Source organism: Capsicum annuum, chromosome 10 (assembly GCF_002878395.1).
Source record: "Capsicum annuum cultivar UCD-10X-F1 chromosome 10, UCD10Xv1.1, whole genome shotgun sequence".
NCBI lineage: Eukaryota > Viridiplantae > Streptophyta > Magnoliopsida > Solanales > Solanaceae > Capsicum > Capsicum annuum.
In genome coordinates, this window is record NC_061120.1 from 16,242,259 (window position 1) to 16,266,850 (window position 24,592).

The following is a 24,592-nucleotide window of genomic DNA, read 5'->3' on the forward strand; positions in this document are numbered from 1 at the left end:
TAGTCTCAGTGAAGTATAAACTGAGTTAGGAGCTTTGTCTTCAAGTTGGGAAACTCGAAGACTTGGGAACACTCACCTTAGGAATGTTTGTATTTTGCAGAGATAGGAGTTAAAGTTAAATTCCTAGTTTACAAGAGTTCTGTAATATGTTCATTGTTGAGGCTCAATTATTTTAGTAGAGTTGGGGTTAAATCCTGTAGAGGTACAGGTAGTGTTTTTTTATAACCCTTTGAGTCAGGTGTTTTCCACGTAAATATCACTGTGCAATTTACTTAATGTTTTAGTAGGATAGGAACACATTAGTTAATGTGTTCCACTAATAGGCAACTGTTAGGCTAAAGTAAGTAATCAGTAGGGCACGTACTTTAACGCGAGGGTCTATCGAAAACAACCTCTATTAAAGAGTCCAAAGCAAGGTAGAAGACCAAGGACTTTGAAGGACTCTCTGAAGAGTTGTTATATATCGAGAGAGTAACTTTTTTAGTTACTCACGCACTCAAAAAGATAGCAACATATCAACAAATTATCTGAGAAGTTCCAAAGCTAGAGGTTGTTAAAGTTGAACCTGTTCCTGCAACATAGAGTTAAGGAGTCTCAGACTTTATATATTAATGTATTAGGTTGGTTTTCGAGCTGTATGGGAATACACTGGGTATGTTTTTATTGTTGTTGTTGATGATGATTTCACCTATTTTAAAGGGAGTATCAGCCCATTTGTATCATTTTAATTTGCGTCTAACATTGATTAATAAGTTTTATGAAGAATGTTCATGTAGTTTAATTAGTTGTGTAAGTAAATTTTTACCTTCTTGATGATAGTTTAATTCCCACTATGTAATTCCTTTCCTCATTTCCAATCCCCTACACCATTTTTTTTCAAAAAAAAATTCATAGTTATGTGAGTATGTAAATATATATATTTATTAATACACGCGATAAGTGCATAGAACTTAAATTCATGACTGAATAGGGTTACGGAATGACGGAGGCGGGTGCACCGATGTCAATGTGCTTGGCATTCGCAAAAGAACCGTTTGAGATAAAATCAGGGGCATGTGGAACTGTTATAAGGAACGCAGAAATGAAAATTGTGGATCCAGACACTGGTATCTCTCTTCCTCGAAACAAACCTGGAGAGATTTGCATAAGAGGCGATCAGATTATGAAAGGTTAGTTCCAATTAACTCATTGAATATAAAAAGATATAAAAGTAGTAATACGAAAACTAGGGCTGTGAATATGGATGGACAAGTAATAGATAATGCAACAACTGTAGCACGTTGAATAATAGTTAAAAAAATTATTAAACGGTAGGGTTAAATTATTTACGATTTAAACTAAATATCAACTATATATATAGATTGATGGCCACTAATAATTTAAAGATATGTATATATATATATATAGTAAAATCTTACTAGTACAATATATCTTTATTGTTCTATCCTCCGAAATTCTCGAAAGCTTTAGTTCACCAAATTAGCCTTTTTGTAGTATAATCTCCTAGTTATAGCACCTCTTATATCAATTCTCGGGTTGCCTTACAATCAAAGTTACAATTACAAGGGAAAAGGATATTGTGTAGCCTTTTTAAAAAATAATAGCCCAAGTTTGGGCATATGGACATATAATGTCCAATCGGGTAAAAAAAATGTCACTTTATGGCCATTTTCTATTCTTTCCCAATTTGGGTCATTTTGGCTCACGTAGTCCATATACAGTTCATATACAATACTGATATAGTCTATATACAATACTGATACAATATTCAACTTGGACAATTCGGCTCTTTTAAAAATATTTTAATTTTTTTTTTTTGCTATAAATTTTTTAACTGATCAAATATTTTGCTTTTTTTTATTATTTAGAAATTATAATTAAATTATATAAAAACGATATAATTGTTAGATAGAATATGTATCTATATAAGATATATGTATAGAAATTGTATAGTTCTATCAAATATGTATATGTATAAAATATTTATAAAAAAAATATAGAGAAAGTGTATGAAAATTATATAATTGTTGTATAAAACGTGTACAAAAAATGTACAGTTATTATATAAATTGTGTATCAAAACTATATAATTTTCGTATAGAATATTTATATGTATAAGATTTGTATAGAAACTGTATAGAAGGTGTGTAGAAACGGTATAGAACAAGCTAGTAAATTGAAATGCCTAGAAAGTGGAATTTAAATTTCATGGTCATTTTCATGAAAATAGTTTAATTTGAAGCGTCGTTTCTGTCCTTTTCTCAAGTTACAATAACATGCCCAAAGCCCAGAGTAATCCCCTTATTAGGGTCTGGGGAGGGAATAATCAAAATTAATTTAATCAATTATGTAGTTTTGAATGGCTTTATTGTGTTAGGAATTTTCTATATTACTAGTTTAATCGTATGTCTAGCGGGTGTAATTTTTTATTATTTAAAGTTAGACGATTTTATTTATTACGAAGGTTTTTAATTAAGGACAAAAAGTTTAAAACACATATTTTATAGTAAGTATATATATATATATATATATATCATCAGAAGTTTTGAGTGGTTAATAGATTGATAGTTTTACGTTTGTCACGCAGTACCTCTTTTCCTTACCGTTAGTGGCTAAGAGAGACTCATCGATTTGAACCATATTTTTAATACGGCTTTTTTTTTTCTATATTTAAAATCTTTCTTTATTTTTAAAGCTAAATCTTTAGAAAATCATTAATTACTTACTTAAAATTTTTACAAATTTGGTATTTTAGATATTTTTCTTATTCTAATACTTTCATATTTATTCCAAGATTTTTCAAATCTTCTTAAAATCAACTTTAACTAATTTAGAATTCTTAAACTAATGAAAATGATATTAATTGTCACTAATTCTGATGACTTCTAATAAGTAAAGGTTTACTATAATTATTTAATTAATTTTTAAACTCTTAAATATTAGAAAAATAGTGCAAAGACGATTTTATCTAAAGCAGAGACTTTTAATGAAGGGCAGAATGTCAAATAATATTTCTACGGTTCTTCACACTTTTAATGTATTATATATTATAAATTATAGCCATAGATAAATATAAATATAAATATGTGTCAAACAACTACGGTGAGCTGGTGGTAGCTTATATGCTACCGCCATTTTCTTGCCATAAAAGTTAATTATCGAAAATAAAAACATATGCTAGTGTCATTTCATCATGTAATTTTCAAGAAAAAATGAAAAAAAATTAAGATGAAGTGTAAACTATTAAAAAAAAAAAGCACACTTATGCAATGTACATATAGAGTCCGTGAAATAATAAAATTAGGAGTCATTTTTCACGCAAAATCTACCTACACTATTGATAGTTTTCTTTTTTACTATATATTTTAGGACTTTAAAATTGTAAATAAGTTAATTATAAATTATTAATTGCATATGAGTCATTAAAAATAAAAATCACAAAATATTTATCAATTAACATTTATTTATCAAGAATACATGACTAGTTATTAACTTCTCAATTAGTAGTTATCTATCAAGAATAAATGATAATTTATTTACCGTAAACTTCAAAATACACTAAAATTTTTAAAAACTTATCCCAAATCACAAACAAATTTATTGTCTTAATCATATATACTATCAAGATTTCATTAAATAAGAAATTCTATACACAAACTTATTTTTCTCCTACATACGTTTTGAAACCTGCAAAAGTTATAAAGACAAAAGAAAGAAGTAAGTTAACTGAAAATCAAACAAATAAAGACAAAGAGGATGATAACAAGGAACGAATAATATGACTCGAATCAAAATCAAAATTAGAAGAAAATTAAAAATAGAATAAGCTAATATTTATGTTCCTTGTAAAATTTGATTGAAAATATTACTTGAATAGAGTTGTAAAAGTTCATAGAATATGAAATTTTAATTAATTTAGAAGTATTAAATATTATGATTTCTTATCTAGATGAAATAAGGACTTTAATTAATTTCAAAAATCTAAATAATGTGTTATGCAATAGACAGGAATAAGCAATACCACAAACAAAAGAAACAAGAAGAGCGCAGACATAGATTTTACGTGGAAACCCTTGACGGAAAAAAATCATAGGCAGAGGAGGAGGAATTCACTATAATGGAAAGGAGTACAATAGAGGCGATGAAAGTCTCAATGTTGTAATTTTTCACTATCAAAAACATCCCACTAAACGCACTTATATAATAAGTGCGTACAGATAAATCCTAAGCCCAAAAATATACAGGTCCATACTATGGGGGCTTCGTCCTCGCACCCCCAACGGGATCAGTGGTGGGCTCCGAGATCGGGCCTATCGACCGATCGCTACGTTACCACCACAGACCCCACAAAAAATCACAAACACGGATCGCACAGCGAAATTTTTAGGACCGAATCAATAAAATTCGGGTCACAGACTCGAATATAATGTATAATTGACTTAACTTTTTAGAAAAAATCCCAACCTAAATGTATAATATTAACTTATTTAAAGACAATTATCCGAAATCAACTTTGATTTTTTAAAAAAAGTTCAAAAAGAAGACATAAAAAATAGTTTTATAAAATAAATAAATCAGGTCTTAGTTCTATACAAAGCAAAAACAATATACATCACAAATAGTAGTAACACGTACTATTTTAATATTTGGGCAACTTTGCAAAAATCAAATTTTAGTTGGTTTTAAACTATTACTTTTCTAAGGGTCTTCCCACTTTTAATATATTGTAGATATAGATAGATGTAGATGTACATGTAGATTGTAGATATATGTAGATTTATAGATTTTTTAAATTTTCTTAAAATCAAATTTAGTTGATTTAGAATTCTTCAACTAATGGAGAAAGTATTAGTTGTCATTAGTTCTGATGACTTCTAATAAGGAAAGGTTTCATTATAAATATATTTAATTAATTTTCAAGTCTTAAAAAATAGTGAAAAGATAATTTTATCTAAAACAAAGACTTTGAATGAAAGGCAAAAAGTTCAAACAACATTTCTAAGTCCCTTCATACATTTAATATATTATAGATTATAAATATAGATTATAGATAGATTATAGATGTAGATAGATATAAATATAGATATACATTATAGATTATAGATATAGATATAGACTAGTTTAGGTGTACGCGCCTCACGCGTGCACCTCACTTTATTTAGTTCAAACGTTACACTAAATAAGATATTTGTTTAAATAATTAAGATGAATACAATAACTAAATTCAACATCTTTTGAAGAATTTATTTAATTAAACCTAACCTTTACCAAAAAAAATTGTCAAAGTCGATCAACATTCATCTACCACCTGTAAAAACTGCAATAAAACAATACGATGATAGAGACATCAAAATAATATAATTAAATCTAACTTTTACACAAAAATTTTCTCAAAGTCGTCTGACACTCATCTATCACCTGTAAACTATAATAAAATAATACGATAATAGAAATATCAAAATAATACAACTAAACTTAACCTTTACACAAATAAAATTCTCAAAACAGGATATAAAAACAATACAATTAAACCTAACATTTAACTAAAAAATTTTCTCAAAGCCGACCAACATTCATCTCTGTAAATTCATCTACGACCTGTAACAACAAAATAATACAATAGTGATCACAAAACTTCAGTTTTGATGAAAATAATTCTTGTCTGATCAAAAATTTTGACCCTAAAGAATGATTTGAATGAAAACAAAGAAGTAATATAAATACACACATGTTGAATTCTATTATGTTGACAAAGTGAAAAAGTTGAGAGTTAGAAAATTAAGCATCCATCAATCTAGACGTGCAACCGAATCAAGTTAAATTAGCATCAATCATATTTTCTCAATAAGTAAATCAATTTTTTTTCTCTTGTTTAACGTGCATCTCAAAATTTATAGAAGTATTTCCTTAATAGAGTTTTATTTTAGGAGTATTTTTCTATCATATTTTAGGAGTATTTTTCTAATTGATCACTACAAAGAAAAATATTAATTGATTTTGCTTCCATATATTTTAGGAGTCTAGTTAAAAGAATTAAAATAATTAAATAATAAATTTAAAAAATAGTGAAAAGACAATTTTGTCTAAAGAAGAGTGTTTTAATGAAGGACAAAAATTTCAAATAACTTTTCTAAGGGTCTTTACACTTTACACTCTCTCTCACACACACACACATATGGAAGTGAATTAAAAAGGGGAGGAGATGCACCTTTGATTCTTCTGGCTACTTTGTTCAACGGCCTCATGTTTTTTCGTTCAATTTTTCGATCAAAAGTTTCTCAACTGAAAGAAAAACATGAAAAATTATCAAAACGGAGAATTCATTGTCAAATTGTTGAATATGTATAACTCATAGAAAATCTTAAAAATTATTAACTACAAGAAGTAAAGAAAGACAAAGGACGATGATTATGAATGCAAAAATACACTTGAATCAAAGGAAAAATAAGAAGAAAACAATCATAGAAGCAAAAGAAGCATGTTTCTTGTAATGTTTGTTCCAAAATATTACTTAAATAGAATTGTATAAATCCTTTTTTATATAAGGTAAAATTCTAATCCATTCAGAAGTGTTAAATATTATGGTTTCAAATTATTTATGATAGTGTTATTTTTTATTACAAAGCAAATTATTTAAAAATTAATTATGGTATCAAATTATTTATGCGAGTGTTTTGTTTCTTACTATATAAATCAAGTAATTCAAAAAAATATTCTAACAATAACAATTTAATATAATACTTAAATAATAAAAATTCTCAAATCTAGTATAAGTAGTACATGTGAAATTATGAGTTTTGCAGGAAAAACTTTTAATTTTTTTGGTGTTAGTTTTCTTTTATAAATTTAACTATGTCATATAGGATTTATTGCAAAAAGTTTAGTTAATTTAAAATTTTTAAATATTAAAAAAATAGTAAAAAAATAATTTTTTCTATTACAAAGACTTTTAATGAAGGGTAAAAGTTCAAATTATTTTTTAAGGGTCTTCACACTTTTAATATATTATAGATATAGATATAGATATAGATATAGATATAGATATAGATATAGATATAGATATAGATATAGATATAGATATAGATATAGATTATAGATTATAGATTATAGATTATAGGTATAGATTATAGATTATAGATATAAATATAGATATAGATTATGGATTATAGATATAGATATATATTAATATAATACAACACTAATCAGTATACGGTATTTATTATGTCGTCGTGGATTTAGCTAATCGTATTAAAATCACATTATATTGGTCATATGATATAAGTACATGATCAATCTTAGACTCAGTATTTTTTTTAAACTTTCTAGGTTTAAACTTTCTAGGGATGCATGAGTAGGTCAAATTAAGATGATACGATAACGGTGCATGTAATGGAACTTCTTCGAATACTAAAGTAGCAACAATAAATGCCAGTAGCACTTTCTCCGTTCATTTTTACATGTCCAGTATTGACTTGGGACATCCTTTAAGGAGTCATAAATAAAATGATAATTTTATTAAATCATCCTTTAAATATAATAAATTAACAATTTTGGATAATGACTTTAGTTAATAATAATGGCAAATCAGGAACTAAGTTATGAATTATCATTTAGTGTTTCAATCTGGATTAATAAAAATGAACATTTATATTTTGTATAATGTACCGGAAAAGAGGACAGAGTAATAAATTAAGTGCCTACATTGTTGTGCTCCATAACTAGATAGTTCGCCCTACCATCTAGAAGTCTCGAGTTATAGTTCAAAATAATTAAATAGACATGCAATGTTGACACTGCAAGACAATTTAATCAAGTTCAATCATGGAATTCTTTTACATTTGGTCTGAAGCCTCACCTATCAATAGTCTCTCTATAGAGAGAGTATTTGGAAACTGCTTAAACAACCACAATTAGTTTAAATAACTCTAATGCATTCGTGATTGTTAAATATAAATAAGTTGAGTTGCTTAAACATTCAAATGTTGTTCAATATATACTAATTAGAATTTGTGGTTAATGCTTGTACATGCATTAATTATGTGGTTGTTCTCCTCTAATTTCTTAACAGCTCATCTTTATCTCAGTAAAATCTTCCAAGGACACGTTTTGATCCTCTTCTTCATTACTTAAAGAAGTGAGTCATCGGTTCAGTTACAAAATACTATCATTACTGTCTGACAATTAGACATTCAATCCGTAATTGCAATGACTTAATAGCAAGAGCGGAACATGCATGAAGTAGTTGGATGCTTTTTCTATTGTTTTCTTCGCCGCAGTTAGGTCATCCTTGACTTGAACCAGAGACCTCACTCGTAAAATAAATCATTACACCTATGGTCCAACCAATTGGGAGAGAACCAATAGATTCTTTTTCACAAGCGATTCATCCTTCCCAAAACATGATTCAAGCTCTAAATTAAATACCCACTATCAATATTATTCAAGATTGAAATTCAAGAGGAGGGGGGGGGGGTTAAATTGAAAATTTCTGTGAGTCGACTATTGATTTTTCACAGTCGACTTGCTTGCAAATCAATACACTCTACAAAACAGATTAGATTTAAATAAATAGACAAGTAAATAATCAACTTGAAGTAAGAACACATAGATTTATCCTGGTTCAGAACACTAATGTGGTGCCTACTTTCAGTCTCCTTGGGTTTCAAAATTTCCTTAGATCTTTCAAAGTCGGGTTCGAGTACAATCATGATAAACAAGTTTCAAAGACTTATTTTGTTCTTCAGATCTTGTGACACAGCCTCAGTTTGTATTACAAAGTTGACTCGATCCTATTCTTTGTAAAACTATAGTAAACTAAGAAGTACAAAGCTTTGTGAGACAAAGATTGAGACACTTTAAGATTCTCTTTGAAGTTTTGTGCTTTGTCTATCTCCAGTCTTCTTCTTTTGTATTCTTCAGCTGCTATTCTTCATAAGAAAATCCAAGAGATTTCTCTCAATCAAGGATTTGACGGTGCTTCCTTGATTAAGGGATTGCACCATAGAGTATGTCCATATCAGATATGTCCATACGTGGTGCAATCTTCACAATCGTACATGTCCATATTAGATATGTCTATGTAGAGAATGTGATCTTCTTTTCTTTTGATTTAGTCTTGAGTGAATCATTTTCCATAAATTTAGGAAGTCGATGGTTCGTGATGAATACTATTCTAATCTTAGTGTGATTTTCTTTCCTTCTGCTTTTGTCTTAATTAATCCATTTTCTATGAATCTGGGAAGTTGATGATTTATGATTGATATTGTCCCAATCGAGGTGCCGGCTTTTTGTGAGTGAGTCCTTTCTTCCCTTTTCGAATCTTTTGATTGATTCGTCAAGTATCTTTTTGATCTTTTATATCTTCAAAATATCCTGCAAGTTATTTGGTTATTAGTTTGTCTTTATTAAAATGTATAGTGAAAATATGGGGCGATCAATCTCCCTTTTTTGATAATGACAAATAATAAACATCAGTTAACTTTCCTGTTATTCAGTTGACCTGCTTGCAAGCACTTCTGATGTTCCTACTTTCCTTAAACATTGGTTGACTATTATCCTCTGATAGTCGACTTGCTCCCCTTGTCTTATAAGCACCTTTGATGTTTCTACTTTCCTTAAGCATTAGTTGGCTCATATCCTTTGATAGCCGACTTGCTCCCCTTGAATTGCAAGCACCTCTAATGTTTTTGTTTTTCCCCCATTTGGCATAATAGAAAAGAACAACACAACACAAAAAGAACACAACAAACATATAGCAGATAAACAGTCTAAATGATTACCAAAAGATTAGGCAAAATAAAAAGTGTGGCAGATAATATGTTAAGAATCAGTTTTCAACCCCAAAAATAAGGGACAGGACCCCTTTTTGAATAGAAGTCATCACTCACCGCTTAGCCAGAAAGTATGTCAGGGTATTGTGCATGTTATAACAGAATTTTTCATAAGATTTTTCAACGTTTTTAAAGAAGTCGGAGTAGGAGTTCTGGATGAAAATAGCAAGATCATCATTTGAGGAGTTGACTTGAGACATGAGGAGTCCATGTGCGTGAAAACTCATGTGAACAACTTGATACCTTCCTATTTGAATCCTTCGAGGGCCAGTCGTACCAAGCCTATGTCAGTGTTGGTGATCTTCCCAAGGTCCAGTATTTTGGAAGTTGACTTCTGAATCAGCATCCCACCTTCCTCAATAGCTTTGACACGATCTTTAAGTTCCTCTAGTTCCTTTAACATAGTAATCATGGGGTTAGAAACAGACTTGCTTACCTTAGGGAGTTCAGATTTTACGCGGGCAGAATCCTTCTTGCACCATTTGTTATCAACCAAAACATATCCCATACTGGTAAAAGTTTTAGAGTCATAAGTAGCAAAGACTTCCATATGGGGGGTAAGCACAAAGATCAATAGAGTAATACAAGAGAATTTGAGTAATCAGCAATCCATATGGCAGATTGGTGGCGGCATGAACATCGACTGAACTCTCTAGCATATATTCATGAATCCAATTTGCCCTATTTATCTTGTGCTTCTCACCAGATAATACAGGACAAACACATCACGATAGGTAATATTGTTAAGGGATCCCTTCCTTGGAATCAGTGTGGTGGCGATGATGTGGGACATGATGAGATACTTAAAATATAGCGACAATGGACCAAAGGTGGATGATACTGTGTTCGGGTAAAATGGGACTCTTTTTTCCTCTTCAAAGATTACCTCAAAATCTTCGGGCCAGGTACCATTCATAAACGAAATCACACCAGGGAACTTTGTATCAATACTTTTTCGAATAGAAAGTCATTTAATATGATTCTTGTGCCAAGCAGAAGAGTCTTAAGTTCGCCGCTGTCAGGAGAGAGGCAGAAACTTGAGTAAAACATTCGGACTGGATCCACATAAACTTTAAGTCCACAAAGACAAAAAAACCAATGACAAGTCTTGAAATTTGAAGAATTGATTGACATTGCAAAGAGCTTCCTTTAATTGATAGAGATTGACTATGCGATTGGGTACAATGAAGTAGTTTTTGAAGGCAGAGAATTTATATTTTAGAGAGCATGTCCAGAATTTGTGCATGTCCTCGGGAGGGAAGGGGTTTAGGGAGCTTAAATGAGGTTTCTTGGCTGAAGAAGCTGGGTTGGAGGGTTGACATTTTTTTTATGATAGTTGACTGTTGGGACTCCGATGAAGATTCGTCAGGGGATTAAGAGAGGAGAACAGCATCGTCGGAGAGAGGTTTAGGAATGGATTTCGAAACACTCTCCATGGAGTGAGTTCTGGTCATGGGAGAAGATGTTGAGTCAGTGTTTTAAAGGAGGCAGAGAGAAAAAAGAAAGGACGAGTAAGAGAACCGAGGGAGAGACGGGACATATAGGAAAAAAGCTACTGTTGGGTAGGAAGAGATGGAGGAGAAGATGAAGAAAGGTGAAGTAGAAGAATGTGACTGTTGGAAGTGAAAGGATGTCAGAAGGTATATTGGGAAGGTAAAAAGGCGCAGTGGCGGCAGAAGTGGGGTGAGAAACGGTGAAGGCAATAATGGCACCTTTTTTTTTGAAAATGATTTTTCAAAATTGAAAGTAAAGCAGTAAAAAAAAATTAAAAAGGTAAAAAATATTTTCCAAAGATAAAGACTCATAAGTCATTAATACTAATAATGCCAAGCCTTTTTCTAAGGAAGCAGCATCTTTCTTCTAACAACGGTTTTGTAAAAATATCTGCCAATTGATTTTCAGATTCAATAAACGTCAAAGAAAAATCACCCTTTTCTACATGATCTCGAATGAAATGATGTCTAATAGCAATGTGTTTAGCCCTAGAATGATGCACAATATCTTTAGACAAACTAATGGCACTAGAGTTATCACACATAATGGGAACAGATTCAAAGGACAAATTAAAATCAATCAATTGATGCATAATCCATAAAATTTGAGTACCACAATTTCCAACGGCTATATATTCAACTTCAATTATTGATAGAGCAATTCAAGCTTGCTTCTTGTTGTGCCATGATATTAGGGCATCACTTAGAATTTGACATATTCCACTAATGCTTTTGCTATTATTTTATCACTGGAAAGTCAATGTCTGAATATCTAATTAAATTAAAGTGAGAAGAGCAAGGGTATCATAGTCTAATATCCTGGGTTCCAACAAGATAGCGGATGATGCTTTTGACGGTAGTCAGATGAGATTCTTTGGGAGCCGACTGGAACCTCGCACACTTACATATGCTGAGAATAATGTCTGGTCGACTGTGGTCAAGTAGAGTAGTGATCCAATCATTCCCCTATATATCTTTTCATCATCATTTTTTCTAGATGAATCTGAATCAAGACTTGTGGACGGACTCATTGGAGTTCCATAGGCCTTTTCTTTTTCCATGCCAAACTTTTTTAATGAGTTCCTTCGTGTATTTGGCTTGACTAATGAAAGTACCTTTGGGAGTTTGCTTGATTTATAATCCCAAGAAAAATGTGAGCTCTTCTATGAGGCTCATTTCAAATTCTCCTTTCATCAAATTAACAAAATTCTCGCATAGAGAGATTTAGGGCTACTAAAAATAATATCATCAATGTAAATTGCACAATAAGAAGATGTGAGTCGAGCTTTTGTATAAACAGAGTTGTATCAATTTTACCCCTTTGAAAATTAGTATTTAACAAGAAAGTACTTAACCTCTCATACTAAGCCTTTGGAGCTTGTTTGAGACCGTTGAGTGCTTTTGATAATTTAAAAACCTGATATGGATAAGTTAGATTTTCAAAACTAGGGGGTTATTTTACAAAGACTTCTTCATGAATGAATCTATTTAAAAATACGTTTTTGACGTCCATTTGATACAACTTAAAATATTTTTGGCAACAAAAGCTAACAAAATATGAATTAATTTCAACCTTGCTACTGGAGAAAAGGTTTCATCATAATCAATACCTTCTTGTTGGGAGTAACCTTGAGCTACAAGTCTGGCCTTATTTCCGATAACCTTACCTCTCTTATTCAATTTATTTCTATAGACCCATCTAGTACCAATTACTAAGCAGTTGTTGGGTCTTTCAACAAGATTCCATACTTGACTTTGTTTGAATTGGTCCAATTCTGCTCTCTTGGCCTCGACCCAAGATTCATTTTTTAGGGCCTCATCAGTCTTTCTTGGTTTGATTTGAGATATAAGGGCAACATATGATTGCTTTCTCAATGAGACTCTTGTTTGTATCCTATCATCTAGATTTCCTATGATGAAATCATTTGGATTGGTAGCATTGTGCTTCTATTCTCTTGGAACATTTGGTTTGACTGTTTTTATTGCGAGAGTAGACTCTTGAGGGGATGTAGTCGACTAATCTTATGTTGGCTAAACAGTTGTGCCAGCATTGACTCTAGATTATAGGTCACTCACCTATTCTTTATTAACACTTAAGCTCATAGAAGGGTGATTAGTTTCATCAAATACAATATGCATAGATTCTTCAACACATAACGCTCTCTTATTGTAAGCCCTATAAGCGCGAATGGTGAGAGAGTATCCCAAAAAAATACCTTCATCATTTCGTGATTCAAATTTTCTTAAGTTATTCTCACTGTTGTTGTGGATGAAGCATTTGCATCCAAAATGATGAAAGTAGCTGATATTTGGGTTCTTTTCTCTCTATAGCTCATAAGGTGTCTTCTTTAGAATAGGTCTGATGAGGCATCTGTTGATAATGTGACATGCTGTGCTTACTGTCTCTACCCAAAAGTGATCTGGGAGATTATGTTCGAAGAACATTGTCTTGGCATTTTCCTGGAGATACCGATTCTTTCATTCCACCACACTATTTTATTGAGGAGATCGAGGTGATGAGAAGTTCTGAGAATATCTGTTCTGAGCACAATATTTCTTAAAATCCTTATTTTTAAATTCTCTTCCATGATCTCTGTAAACATAGGTGATGATATGTCTAGCTTCTTTCTATACTTTTCTACAAAAGATCTCTTCTGAAGGCCTCATATTTATAAGAAAGAAACATTACCCAACTAACACGAGAATAATCATCAGCAATAACGAAAACATATTTTTTTCCACCAATATTTGCGGTCTTGGTGGGGCCAAACAAATCCATATAGATTATTTGAAGGGGTTATGTGGTAGAGATAATGTCCTTGACTTTGAATGATGTTCGGGTCTGTTTATCCAATTGGCAGGCATCACAGATGTGATCCTTTCAAACTTGAGTTTTGGCAGACCTTTCACTAGTTCTAGTCTAGACAGTTTCTCAATGATGTGCATACTGGCATGCCCAAGCTTTCTCAACCACAACTAAGTGTCATTAGTTTTCACAATGAGGCAGGTTAAGGTGGCAAAATTAGGACTATTTAATACATAAATATTATCAACACGTTCACCGATGAGGGAGATATCTCTTTTATCATCTTGATGGAACAACTTTCGGCTTTGAAGGAGACTCGAAATCCAGCATCACATAGATGACTGATGCTCAGAAAGTTATGTTTGTGTCCATCTATAAGATACACTTTAATAAGTTCACATGAGGAGTTGAGCTTTACTGAGTTGACTCATACGGCGTTGCCTCTAGCATTGTCACCAAATCTGACTAATCCCCCTTCTATTTTCTTTTAAGCATAAAAATTTTCTATATTTCCGATCAAATGTCTAGAACATCCGTTATCAATGACCCACATTCCCTTTTTATAGCTTTTGTAGACATGTTTCTACAAAACACGAAAATCAATTTTGTTTGGGTACCCAAAATGATCTTGGGTCCTTGTGGGTTAGATGTGCTTCCTTTAGGCCTCCAAACCCACATACCTTTAGGATTTTTCCTGTAGTTGTAAGATTTGTCCCTTTTTGTCCACAAGTATGCAGAAAGGTCCTTGAGGAGAAAGATGTCTTGGTTGATTTAAACAATGTTGATGAGGAACTTGAGTTGGTTTTAAAAGAATTTAATCTCACAAAACTGTGAGTTGGTTATTTTTTAATGCTATCAATTGCATTTTTACATCATCAAGCTCTTGTTAAAGTAAATTTATTTCAATTTGACATGCTTTAATTTCAACTTGACAATTTCTTCGTTCCTCTATGCAATTTTATTTAAGTCGAGCTTACTATTTTTCTTCTCTTGATAGATCTTATTATATTCTTTTACTATTTTTTGAAGCTTTTCGATTATCATATATAAATTAGCTTCAAGAATATTACAATTATGACAGTCATGTGGTCTTACCTCGCTTGATTCACCTTTTGCCATGAAGCGTATGTTGGCAGCTTCTATTTCTTCTTTAATTTCTTCTTCACCACTCCAGTCTCCAAAATGTTTATTCTTTCTAGACGATCTCCTTCTTAATTCTGGATAGTTTTGTTTAATGTGACCCGACCTTCTATAGTGATATCAACAATCATCGTTACTAGTGGAATCATTATTTTTGACTCCTTGGGATCTTTGTTGTCTCTGTTTCATGATTTGCCTTACTCTTTGATTTATGAGAGCCATTCTTTCGCTATTGGCTTCTTCCAGAAAATCTTCTTCTTTAGTTAGTACAGCGTTGAAGGCTACTGGCTTCTTTTTTCTTTCTTGTTGTACCTGTTGATGTAATTTCGTTCATATGTAATAAGATTACCTCATAACTCTTCATATGTCATGTTGTGAAGGTCTCCGTTTTTTAGAATAGCAGCCTTGGTTTCCCATGCTTTTGGGAGGCTTCTGACCAGCTTCTATACTTTCAGGTTGTGTGGATAGATCATCCCTAGAGATTTTAACTCACACATAATTTTGCTAAATGTGACAAATATTATTTCAATGTTCTCACTGTCCTCTATTTTGAACAGCTCGTATTCATTGACCAGGGCAACAATCTTTGATTTTTTGACTTTGGTGATCCTTCATAAGTTACTTCCAACTTATCTCACATATCTTTTATGGTCTCACAGGTTGATATATTATTGTATTCTTCTCCACTAACTGGACAAAGAAGTAAACTTATAGCTCGTGCATTAGTTTGGATTACCTCTTATTGTTCTTTGGTGACTTTAAAGTTTTCGAGGTCTTCTACATCAGTACTACTCAATTTTTTGTCTTTTTCCTTGTCCTTCTACTTTTCCTTGAGTCTTGGGATTTGCTTTGGTCCTTTCTTGATGACAACCCATGCTTGGAAGCCGTTTGATTTGACAAAGATTCTAAATTTGTTTTTCCAATAGGAGTAGTATTGTTAGTTGATGGTGGTCTTGTGGAGGGATGACCATCTTGAAGAAGAGCACAAAAAATTTATAGTTTTTCATTTGATCTTTACTCACATACGGTTAAGCAACACTGTTGGTGAGACCTGCTCAAATACCAATTGAAATTCAAGAGGGGTAAATTAAAAATTTTTGTAAGTCGATTAATGAGTCTTCACAGTCGACTTGCCTGCAAATCAATACACTTCACAAAACAGATTAGAATTAAGTAAATAGACAAGTTAATAATCAACTTGAAGTAAGAACGCAAAGATTTATCCTAGTTCGGAATACCAATATGGTGCCTACTTTCAGTCCCCGTGGGTTTCAAAGTTTCTTTAGATCTTTCAAAGCCGGGCTCGAGTACAATGATGATAAACAAGTTTCAAAGACTTATTTTGTTCTTCAGATATTGTGACACATCCTCAGTTTGTATTACAAAGTTCACTCAATCCTATTTTTTATATAACTATTGTAAACTAAGAAGTACAAAGGTTTGTGAGACTAAGATTGAGACACTTTGAGATTCTCTTTGAAGTTCTGTGCTTTGTCTATCTACAGTCTTCTTCTTTTGTATTCTTCAGCTGCTATTCTTCATAAGAAAATCCAAGAGATTTCTCTCAATCAAGGATTTGACGGTGCTTCCTTGATTAAGGGATTGCACCATAGAGTATGTCCATATCAGATATGTCCATACGTGGTGCAATCTTCACAATCGTACATGTCCATATTAGATATGTCTATGTAGAGAATGTGATCTTCTTTTCTTTTGCTTTAGTCTTGAGTGAATCATTTTCCATAAATCTAGGAAGTCGATGGTTCGTGATGAATACTATTCTAATCTTAGTGTGATTTTCTTTCCTTCTGCTTTTGTCTTAATTAATCCATTTTCTATGAATCTGGGAAGTTGATGATTTATGATTGATATTGTCCCAATCGAGGTGCCGGCTTTTTGTGAGTGAGTCCTTGCTTCCCTTTTCGAATCTTCTGATTGATTCGTCAAGTATCTTTTTGATCTTTTCTATCTTCAAAATATCCTGCAATTTATTTGTTTATTAGTTTGTCTTTATTAAAATGTATAGTGAAAATATGGGGCTATCCAAGATTAATGAGCTAACTATCTACAATCTATTGTAAGTATCTTCACAAGTATCAAGACAAACTAAGATAGGCAACTAAATAACTACAACACAAAAAAACTTCAGTACATGCGGAGATGCTAGTCATTTCATCTAAGCGGAACCCCCAGTCCTAAGTGTTTCATAAAATACGAACAAATAAATATACAATACATAAACACTTCAGAGAAAGTCAAGGTACGTTCATCACAATTTGCCTTTAAAGAAGATCCGCAAGTCAAAACACATTTCAAAGCATCAATCGAAAGGTCTACACGCACGAATCAATACCAAATACGTCCAGTCTAATCAAACATGAAGTTTATAGGTCATAAGGAGTCCAATGATACTCATATCAACTATATTTGATCCGGGTCTAAAAATAGTTCAAAACTTGACCCTAAAGGAAAAATGGTAAAATTGAAATTTAATTTTGAAAATATATTTCCCATAAAATAAGGAACCTACAACGGAAAATTCACGCAAAAATGAGTTAAAATGAGGTTCAAATTGAAGAAAAATTATTTTAAGTTGTACCAGCAAAAATCTCAAAATTGCATTTAAAATTAAATATTTGAAGATGAATTTGTATCAAAATCAGCAAAAAAATGATAACTTCAAGTTTTAAAAATAAATCCACGAAAGAAATCTCGAAACCTTTTGAAAACGTCAAATTCAAGCTTTCAAGCCCCAAAAATGGTGAAAATGGTGGAATGAGGTTTTGAATCTCAACTTTAGTTAGGAATAATAAAAAACGAAATCGATATTCTGGAAAACGAAAAAAGTGAAGGTAAATTCACATAGTAAATGATTGTACGAGAAAAACGTATCGAAAATTGCCAAAAATGGAGCTTCCTAGCTCCCAAAATGTCAAAATACGAAATGAGACAAAGTTTGAAATTTATACATGTTCAGGTGTGGTTTCCATATCTAAAGCCCCTCTTCTATAGCTAAAAATCTACTTTCCCATAGATAAAGATGTGCACCAGCAACCTTTTGCACCAACAAATTTTATATTCACTAAAAAGGTCTTAAATCCCTCATTCGATAGTGAAACTCAATTTACATATCTACTTGTTCAGTCTAAACTCAATTCTAGCCATCCTATAATTTATAAATAATGATATTTATCTACTTGTTAAGTCGAAACTTAATTTCACGCACATTTTTCCAATCAAATATTATGTTTGCTCGTTAAAGAATTATTTCATGTTCCACAGTAAAAACTGAATCTCGACTAATCAAAATTACGTCAAATTCGCCAAATCAATTCTATAATTCATGATGATATTTTAGAAGTTTCAGAATAATTTTTCGATATTTAAAACTAACAATGAACCTTTTTGTTGATCAATTTTACTTAAGCATGACGAAAACATCCAAAATATTTAAAAACTTTTTAAAACTCATTCAGAATCTTCCGAACACAACCACATATGCTTATAGCTTGAAAATGGTATTTCAGACTAAACAAAATCATTAACTTTATGAAAACAGGTCATTTATAATAAATTAATCATGGGGACCTCTTATAGGCTATTTAAACTAGTTTTCAAACGGAGGATTAAAATTAAAAATAAAGATTTTGAACTCGAACCAGCCCTACTACTAACTCAAAATTTGACATTTTGGATCTAATAAAATTCTCAGAATCATCATCTAATATTCGGATCATGAAATGCTGACCGAAGTCAAGTTAATCCCTTTAAGATATTCAAAATCAAAATCTCATATAAAACACTTTCAAATGCATAAGAGACCGTGTCATTCATTCCGACAACTCATACACAAAATATAGCAACTAAGGGGAAGGACAATGACCAAAACACATGTTTTATAAGTTTGACTACGAGGTCATCACACTCGGATGCCAAAAAAATCAGCATATGAAAATTAGTATTTATCACTAAAAAGTTAAAATGATCAAAGTAATGATTATCGTGTGCAGGTTATCTGAATGACCCTGAGGCAACTGCACGAACAATAGACAAAGAAGGATGGCTACATAGTGGTGATATAGGCTACATTGACGAAGATGACGAGCTTTTCATTATGGATCGATTGAAGGAATTGATAAAATACAAAGGTTTTCAAGTGGCCCCTGCTGAGCTTGAAGCACTTCTCCTCAATCTTCCCGATATTTCAGATGTTGCTGTTATACCGTAAGTCTCATTATATTCTTTTTTATCACTAATAAGGGTAGAGCTAGAGTATAGTAAGCATGATCAACAGAATTCAATCCAATTATGATAATTATGAACTATATATATTCTACAGTATGAAAGATGAGGAAGCAGGGGAAGTTCCAGTGGCTTTTGTTGTTAGATCTAATGGATCCACCATTACAGAGCACGAAATCAAAGATTTTATCTATAAGCAGGTTAGTATCATTTATTAAATTTTTTTTTCATCAATCAGAAAAGATTGACTACCAATTATTCTCTCCCTTCAAAAAAAGAAAATAGGAGATTTTAAAAGAAATATTTAGATGATGCCCAAAAAAAAATTATCTCCAAAAATATAGGAAGCAACCCTAATTTGCCTACAAACTTCATATTCAAAATTCATGGCTACGCCAACGATAGAGACTAATCAACTAGAGATTGCTAACCAGAATAATTTGATACCAAAGATATCTTATGCAACAACCATTCAAATGAATGCTCCCCGTTATTAACCTGTTCAGTTGAAAGAATTATCTTATTTGCATGGTGAACCATGTATAATATGGAATGAAGATGAAATTAATAAGATGATCATTAGTGAAAATTTGCAATATGCAGTGGTAGGTAAATTTTCATATGGTTGGCTGGAGATACAATCTAAGAAGATTGATACCAAAGCAATGTGAATTAAAAGAGGAGGTCAATATTGATTTACTTAGCAACAGACACGCACTGATAAGGGCTACAAAATTGGAAGACTATGTGCACTTGTTGTCTAAGCCTCAATTTTATATCACTCAAAATTTGGTCATACCCAATGAGAACTCTAAAATGGGATTCAATGTTTAATCCGAACGAAGAAACATCAACAACAATAACATAGATATCTTTTTCATCATTACCCCCAAACTTTTTTGGGAAAAAAGTAATTTTTTCATTGACAACAGTAGTTGAGAAACCATTACAAGTTGATTTGGCTACTCAAAATAAAACAATTCTTAATTGTGCGCGAGTGAAGATAGAGGTTGATTTGTTAGCAGAATTCCCTAAATGGATCAATAGTGGCATGAGGAGGAAATCCGAAGAAGTAGCTAAGAAATGGATCCCTATAAGATATGATTATGTGCCTAAATACTGTAAAGAGTGTAGGCTCCAAGGACATAATGAAAAAGAATACTATGTCATAACCTACAATTGTATCCAAAGGAAGAAAGGAAGGAAAATAATGAGCAAAGGAGAAGGATGGAATCAATAGGATATCACAACAATGAGAACAGAAACAAAGAAGAAGAGAAGAATAAAAATGTTAAAAGGAAAGCGAAGGTAATAGCAGAAGAGAAGTTTCAAGAACAAAGAAGGAAGCAAGGCAAACAAAATCATAAAAGAAGACCAGAGATGAAATAAAATCCAAGACCTCAACAAAAAGTTGACACAGAGATAACAGTGAATAACAAATTTGGTGCACTGAGGGTGAAAATTTGAGAGAGGGAGACAAAGGTAAGGAAGGCCAAAAGAAGGACATAAATAAGGAGCACATGGATAATATACATGCAAGTAACAAAGGTGATGCAGTACAAGGAGAATACCAAAAACAAAGTAGTGTAACTAAAAATAAGGACACAAAAAGGGACAAAAATATGCATATAGAGAGTAATAAAGAAGATAGAGCAGGAACTTCAAAGAATAAAAGAGATAAGAACTTAGAGACTCGACAGAGTTCTACCAGAAGTAATAACAATGTTAGAGGGAACAAGAAGAATTCCAAAGCTCCGTTAGAGATCCAATGAATAAATAAACCAATGAAAGAGATACTGTTGAATCAGAAAAAATAGTAAGTGTTAAGAGGGTAATAAAGTGAATCAGCAGTTGGAGATGGAGGATACAGAAGAAGACTTAACACAAAGTGAAGAAATAAAGTAACAACAATCCAAACCTTGTCTTAACAGGAGAAACAAAATAAGCAAAATCTGGAGGAAGTTAAGGATCTGCAAGCAAATATAGAACAAGTAGGAAGATATGGAGATCTATCTCTAAGGCAGATAATCCAGTTGAAGGGCAAGAATAAGAAAAATCAAAAACACACAGAAGGCAAATCATAAATCAATACAATGAGTAAGACAGGGTGCAAATCTAGTAGTGATCAATTATTAGTAAGGCATTTTCCTGAAATATTAGATCTGTTAGATCCAAAACTTTTTTGAGAGACTAATATATTTACATAGGAGGAATCACTACCCTTACATTGCTACATTGCTTTATTAGAGACATTTCAAAGCCCATTGGAATTAGAAGATTATAGAAGAAGGCTTGGATTAGCACATGCAAAGGAAAATTATTCTGCTAAGATATTGATCTTCTGGGATGAATCTTAGGAAGAAGTGACTCTATAGTTACTATACAATAATTGATAATGGAGTACAAGTTAAGAAGGAATCATGAAAGTTTTAAAGTGACTACACTGTATGTCAGATGTAGTGTAATGGAGAGATTAGAATTATGGGAGGATCTGGAGGAAATTTCATGCAATAATCAGGGCCTATGGATGGTAGGAGGAGATTTCAACACAATATTAAATGATTGGAGAATCTTGGAGTCTCGCCATTAACACATCAAGAAACTTTAGATTTTTCACAATGCGTGATTCATGTGCATTAAATGAGTTAAAGTACACTGGTAGTAATTACACATGGTGGAATGGGAGAATATAGGAGGATTGTATTTTCAAAAGATTAGACAGAGTTTTTGTGAATAATGATTTGATGCAGGTGTTACCCAAGTGTAAAACACATCACCTAATTACGTAGGAGATCAGATCATGCACCTATATACGTGATAGGCAGTTCATCATAAGAACGGATCACAAAGCCATTTAGGATTTTGAATTTTTAGACTAAGCATAAGGATTTTTAGAAGATGGTGCAAGAAAGTTAGAAGGGGAATAACTATGGATCTCCAATTCAAAATGTACAGGAAAAAAATAAAGAATGGGTGGAGTAGGAGCACTTTTAGAATTATTTTCCAGCAAATTGCAATATTATAAGATGTGATTAAAGCAAAAAAAAAGTTCAGCTTTAGATATCTCCATCTCTAGAAAACAAAGACAGGTTTAAAGAGATTTTTGAAAATAGAAGAGGAGTTTTGGAAGAAAAAGTTAGGGATGAAGTGGTTTAATGATAGTGATAAAAACACAATTTTTCCATGCTTACGTCAGAGGAAAAAAAGGAAGCTTCAGGTAACAGAAATACAGACAAGGCAGGAAGATATAATAACATCTACTCAAAATATTGGGAAGAAGCAATAAATGTGTTCAAGAACTAATTTAAGAAATCACAAAGCTATGTCAGTCATGATGTGCTAAAATGTAATAAGAAGTCCATTACTATTGAACAAAATAAAAGAATGGAGAGGATGCCTACTAAGGAGGAAGTGAAGCAGGTGGTATACTCTTTAAATAGAGATAGTTCCAGTGGACGGAAGGGGTCTCAAGACATTTCTTCCAAAATTGCTGGAACATAATAGAAGAATATGTCATTACTATGGATCAAAGCTTTTTTCTATGAAAAAGAATTATCAAGTTATATCACACATACTAACCTTGTCCTTAGTTCTAAGAAAGAGGTTGTGAATACTTATGGAGACTTGAGGCCTATTAGTTTAAGTACCTTTAATAATAATATTGTATCTAAACTGATTCATATGATGATAGTAGATGTACTGCCTAAGATTATCTCTAAGAATCAGTCTAATTTTGTCAAAGGTAGAAGCATTACTGAGAATGTATTATTGGCTCAGAAAATTATCAGAGATATTACTAGAAGGAACAAGTTGCATAATATAGTGGTGAAACTGGACATGGCTAAGGTCTATGATAGAGTCTCTTAGAAGTGTCTGATAGAAGTCTTGAGAAGGTTTGGTTTCTCAGAGAGAATCATTAATATGATAGTCAGACTGATAAGTAATAACTGGTACTCTGTGTTAATGAATGGTCAATCTTTTAGTTTTTCAGTCTACTAGAGGTCTAAAATAAGAGGATCCTTTATCACCTGCTCTTTTTATAATCTCGGCAGAAGTTCTATCAAGAAGTTTGAATGAGTTTCTCAGAGATCCAAAATTTATAGGCTATTGAATGCCTAAGTGGAGCTCTAATATTAATCATCTTTTCTATGCTGATGATAAATATTATTCTGCTCTGGACAGCCCACATTAATAAAGAAGATGATGACAGTTTTGAGAAAATATGAGGAAGCCTTTGGTCAGATAATCAATTTAGATAAGAATTTGATATAAATGCATGAAAAGGTCCCTAAAATGGTGAGTAACCACATTGAGAGGATTACAAGAATAAGGAAAGATTTACTTATCTGGGTTGCCCAATTTTTATGGGTGGAAGAATAAAGGGCACTATGAAGAGTTAATAAAGAAAGTAATGAAGAGGCTATATTCTTGACAGAATAGACTATTATCTTATGGAGGAAGGTATGTTTTAATTGCTTATGTTCTGCTATCAATGCCTATTTATATCCTTTTAGCCATGAATCCACCAGTTAGTATGATTAACCAATTCCACAAAATTTTTGCAAAGTTCTTTTGTGGTAATGCTACAAGTTCCAAAAATAAGCATTGGGTGTCTTGGGATGTAATGTGTTGTCCAAAAGAAGCAGAAGGTCTTGATTTGAGATCAATACATGATATGTCTAAAGCATTATTTGTAAAATTTTGGTGGAACTTTAGAACATCCACTTCTTCAATGTGAACTTCTTTCTTGTGAAATAAATATTGTAAGAAGTTCCATCCTTTACTGACTAAAGGGATGGGAGCATCACATGTTTGTAGGAAGATGGTAACAGTAAGGAAAGACGTGAAACATAACATTTGGTGGCAGATTAAAGCTGGAAATTTCAGCTTTTGATTTGATAATTGGACAAAACAAGGGGCCCTGTATTATGTGGAAGGAGAAGATGCTAGAGAGGGGGAAGTTGAGGTTAATTTTTTTTAAGGAATGGAGAATGGGATAAAAATTTACTATTTAGTGTGCTTTTTGAAGAAATAGTGGAGTTTATTATAGAAACAATGATACCTCCAATTAAGGGTCATCT

The 24,592-nt window shown here is 32.0% G+C and overlaps 1 protein-coding gene across 1 annotated transcript in view; it reads left to right on the forward strand.

Annotated features, from left to right (window-relative positions):
- LOC107845437 (4-coumarate--CoA ligase 2) overlaps positions 1-24,592 on the forward strand; it is a 70,384-nt gene that overhangs the window by 32,746 nt on the left and 13,046 nt on the right. Inside the window, exons 3-5 of the mRNA XM_016689754.2 lie at positions 971-1,169; positions 19,280-19,493; positions 19,609-19,711. Of these exons, the coding sequence (XP_016545240.2) occupies positions 971-1,169; positions 19,280-19,493; positions 19,609-19,711 (516 nt within the window). The remainder of the gene's footprint in view (positions 1-970; positions 1,170-19,279; positions 19,494-19,608; positions 19,712-24,592) is intronic.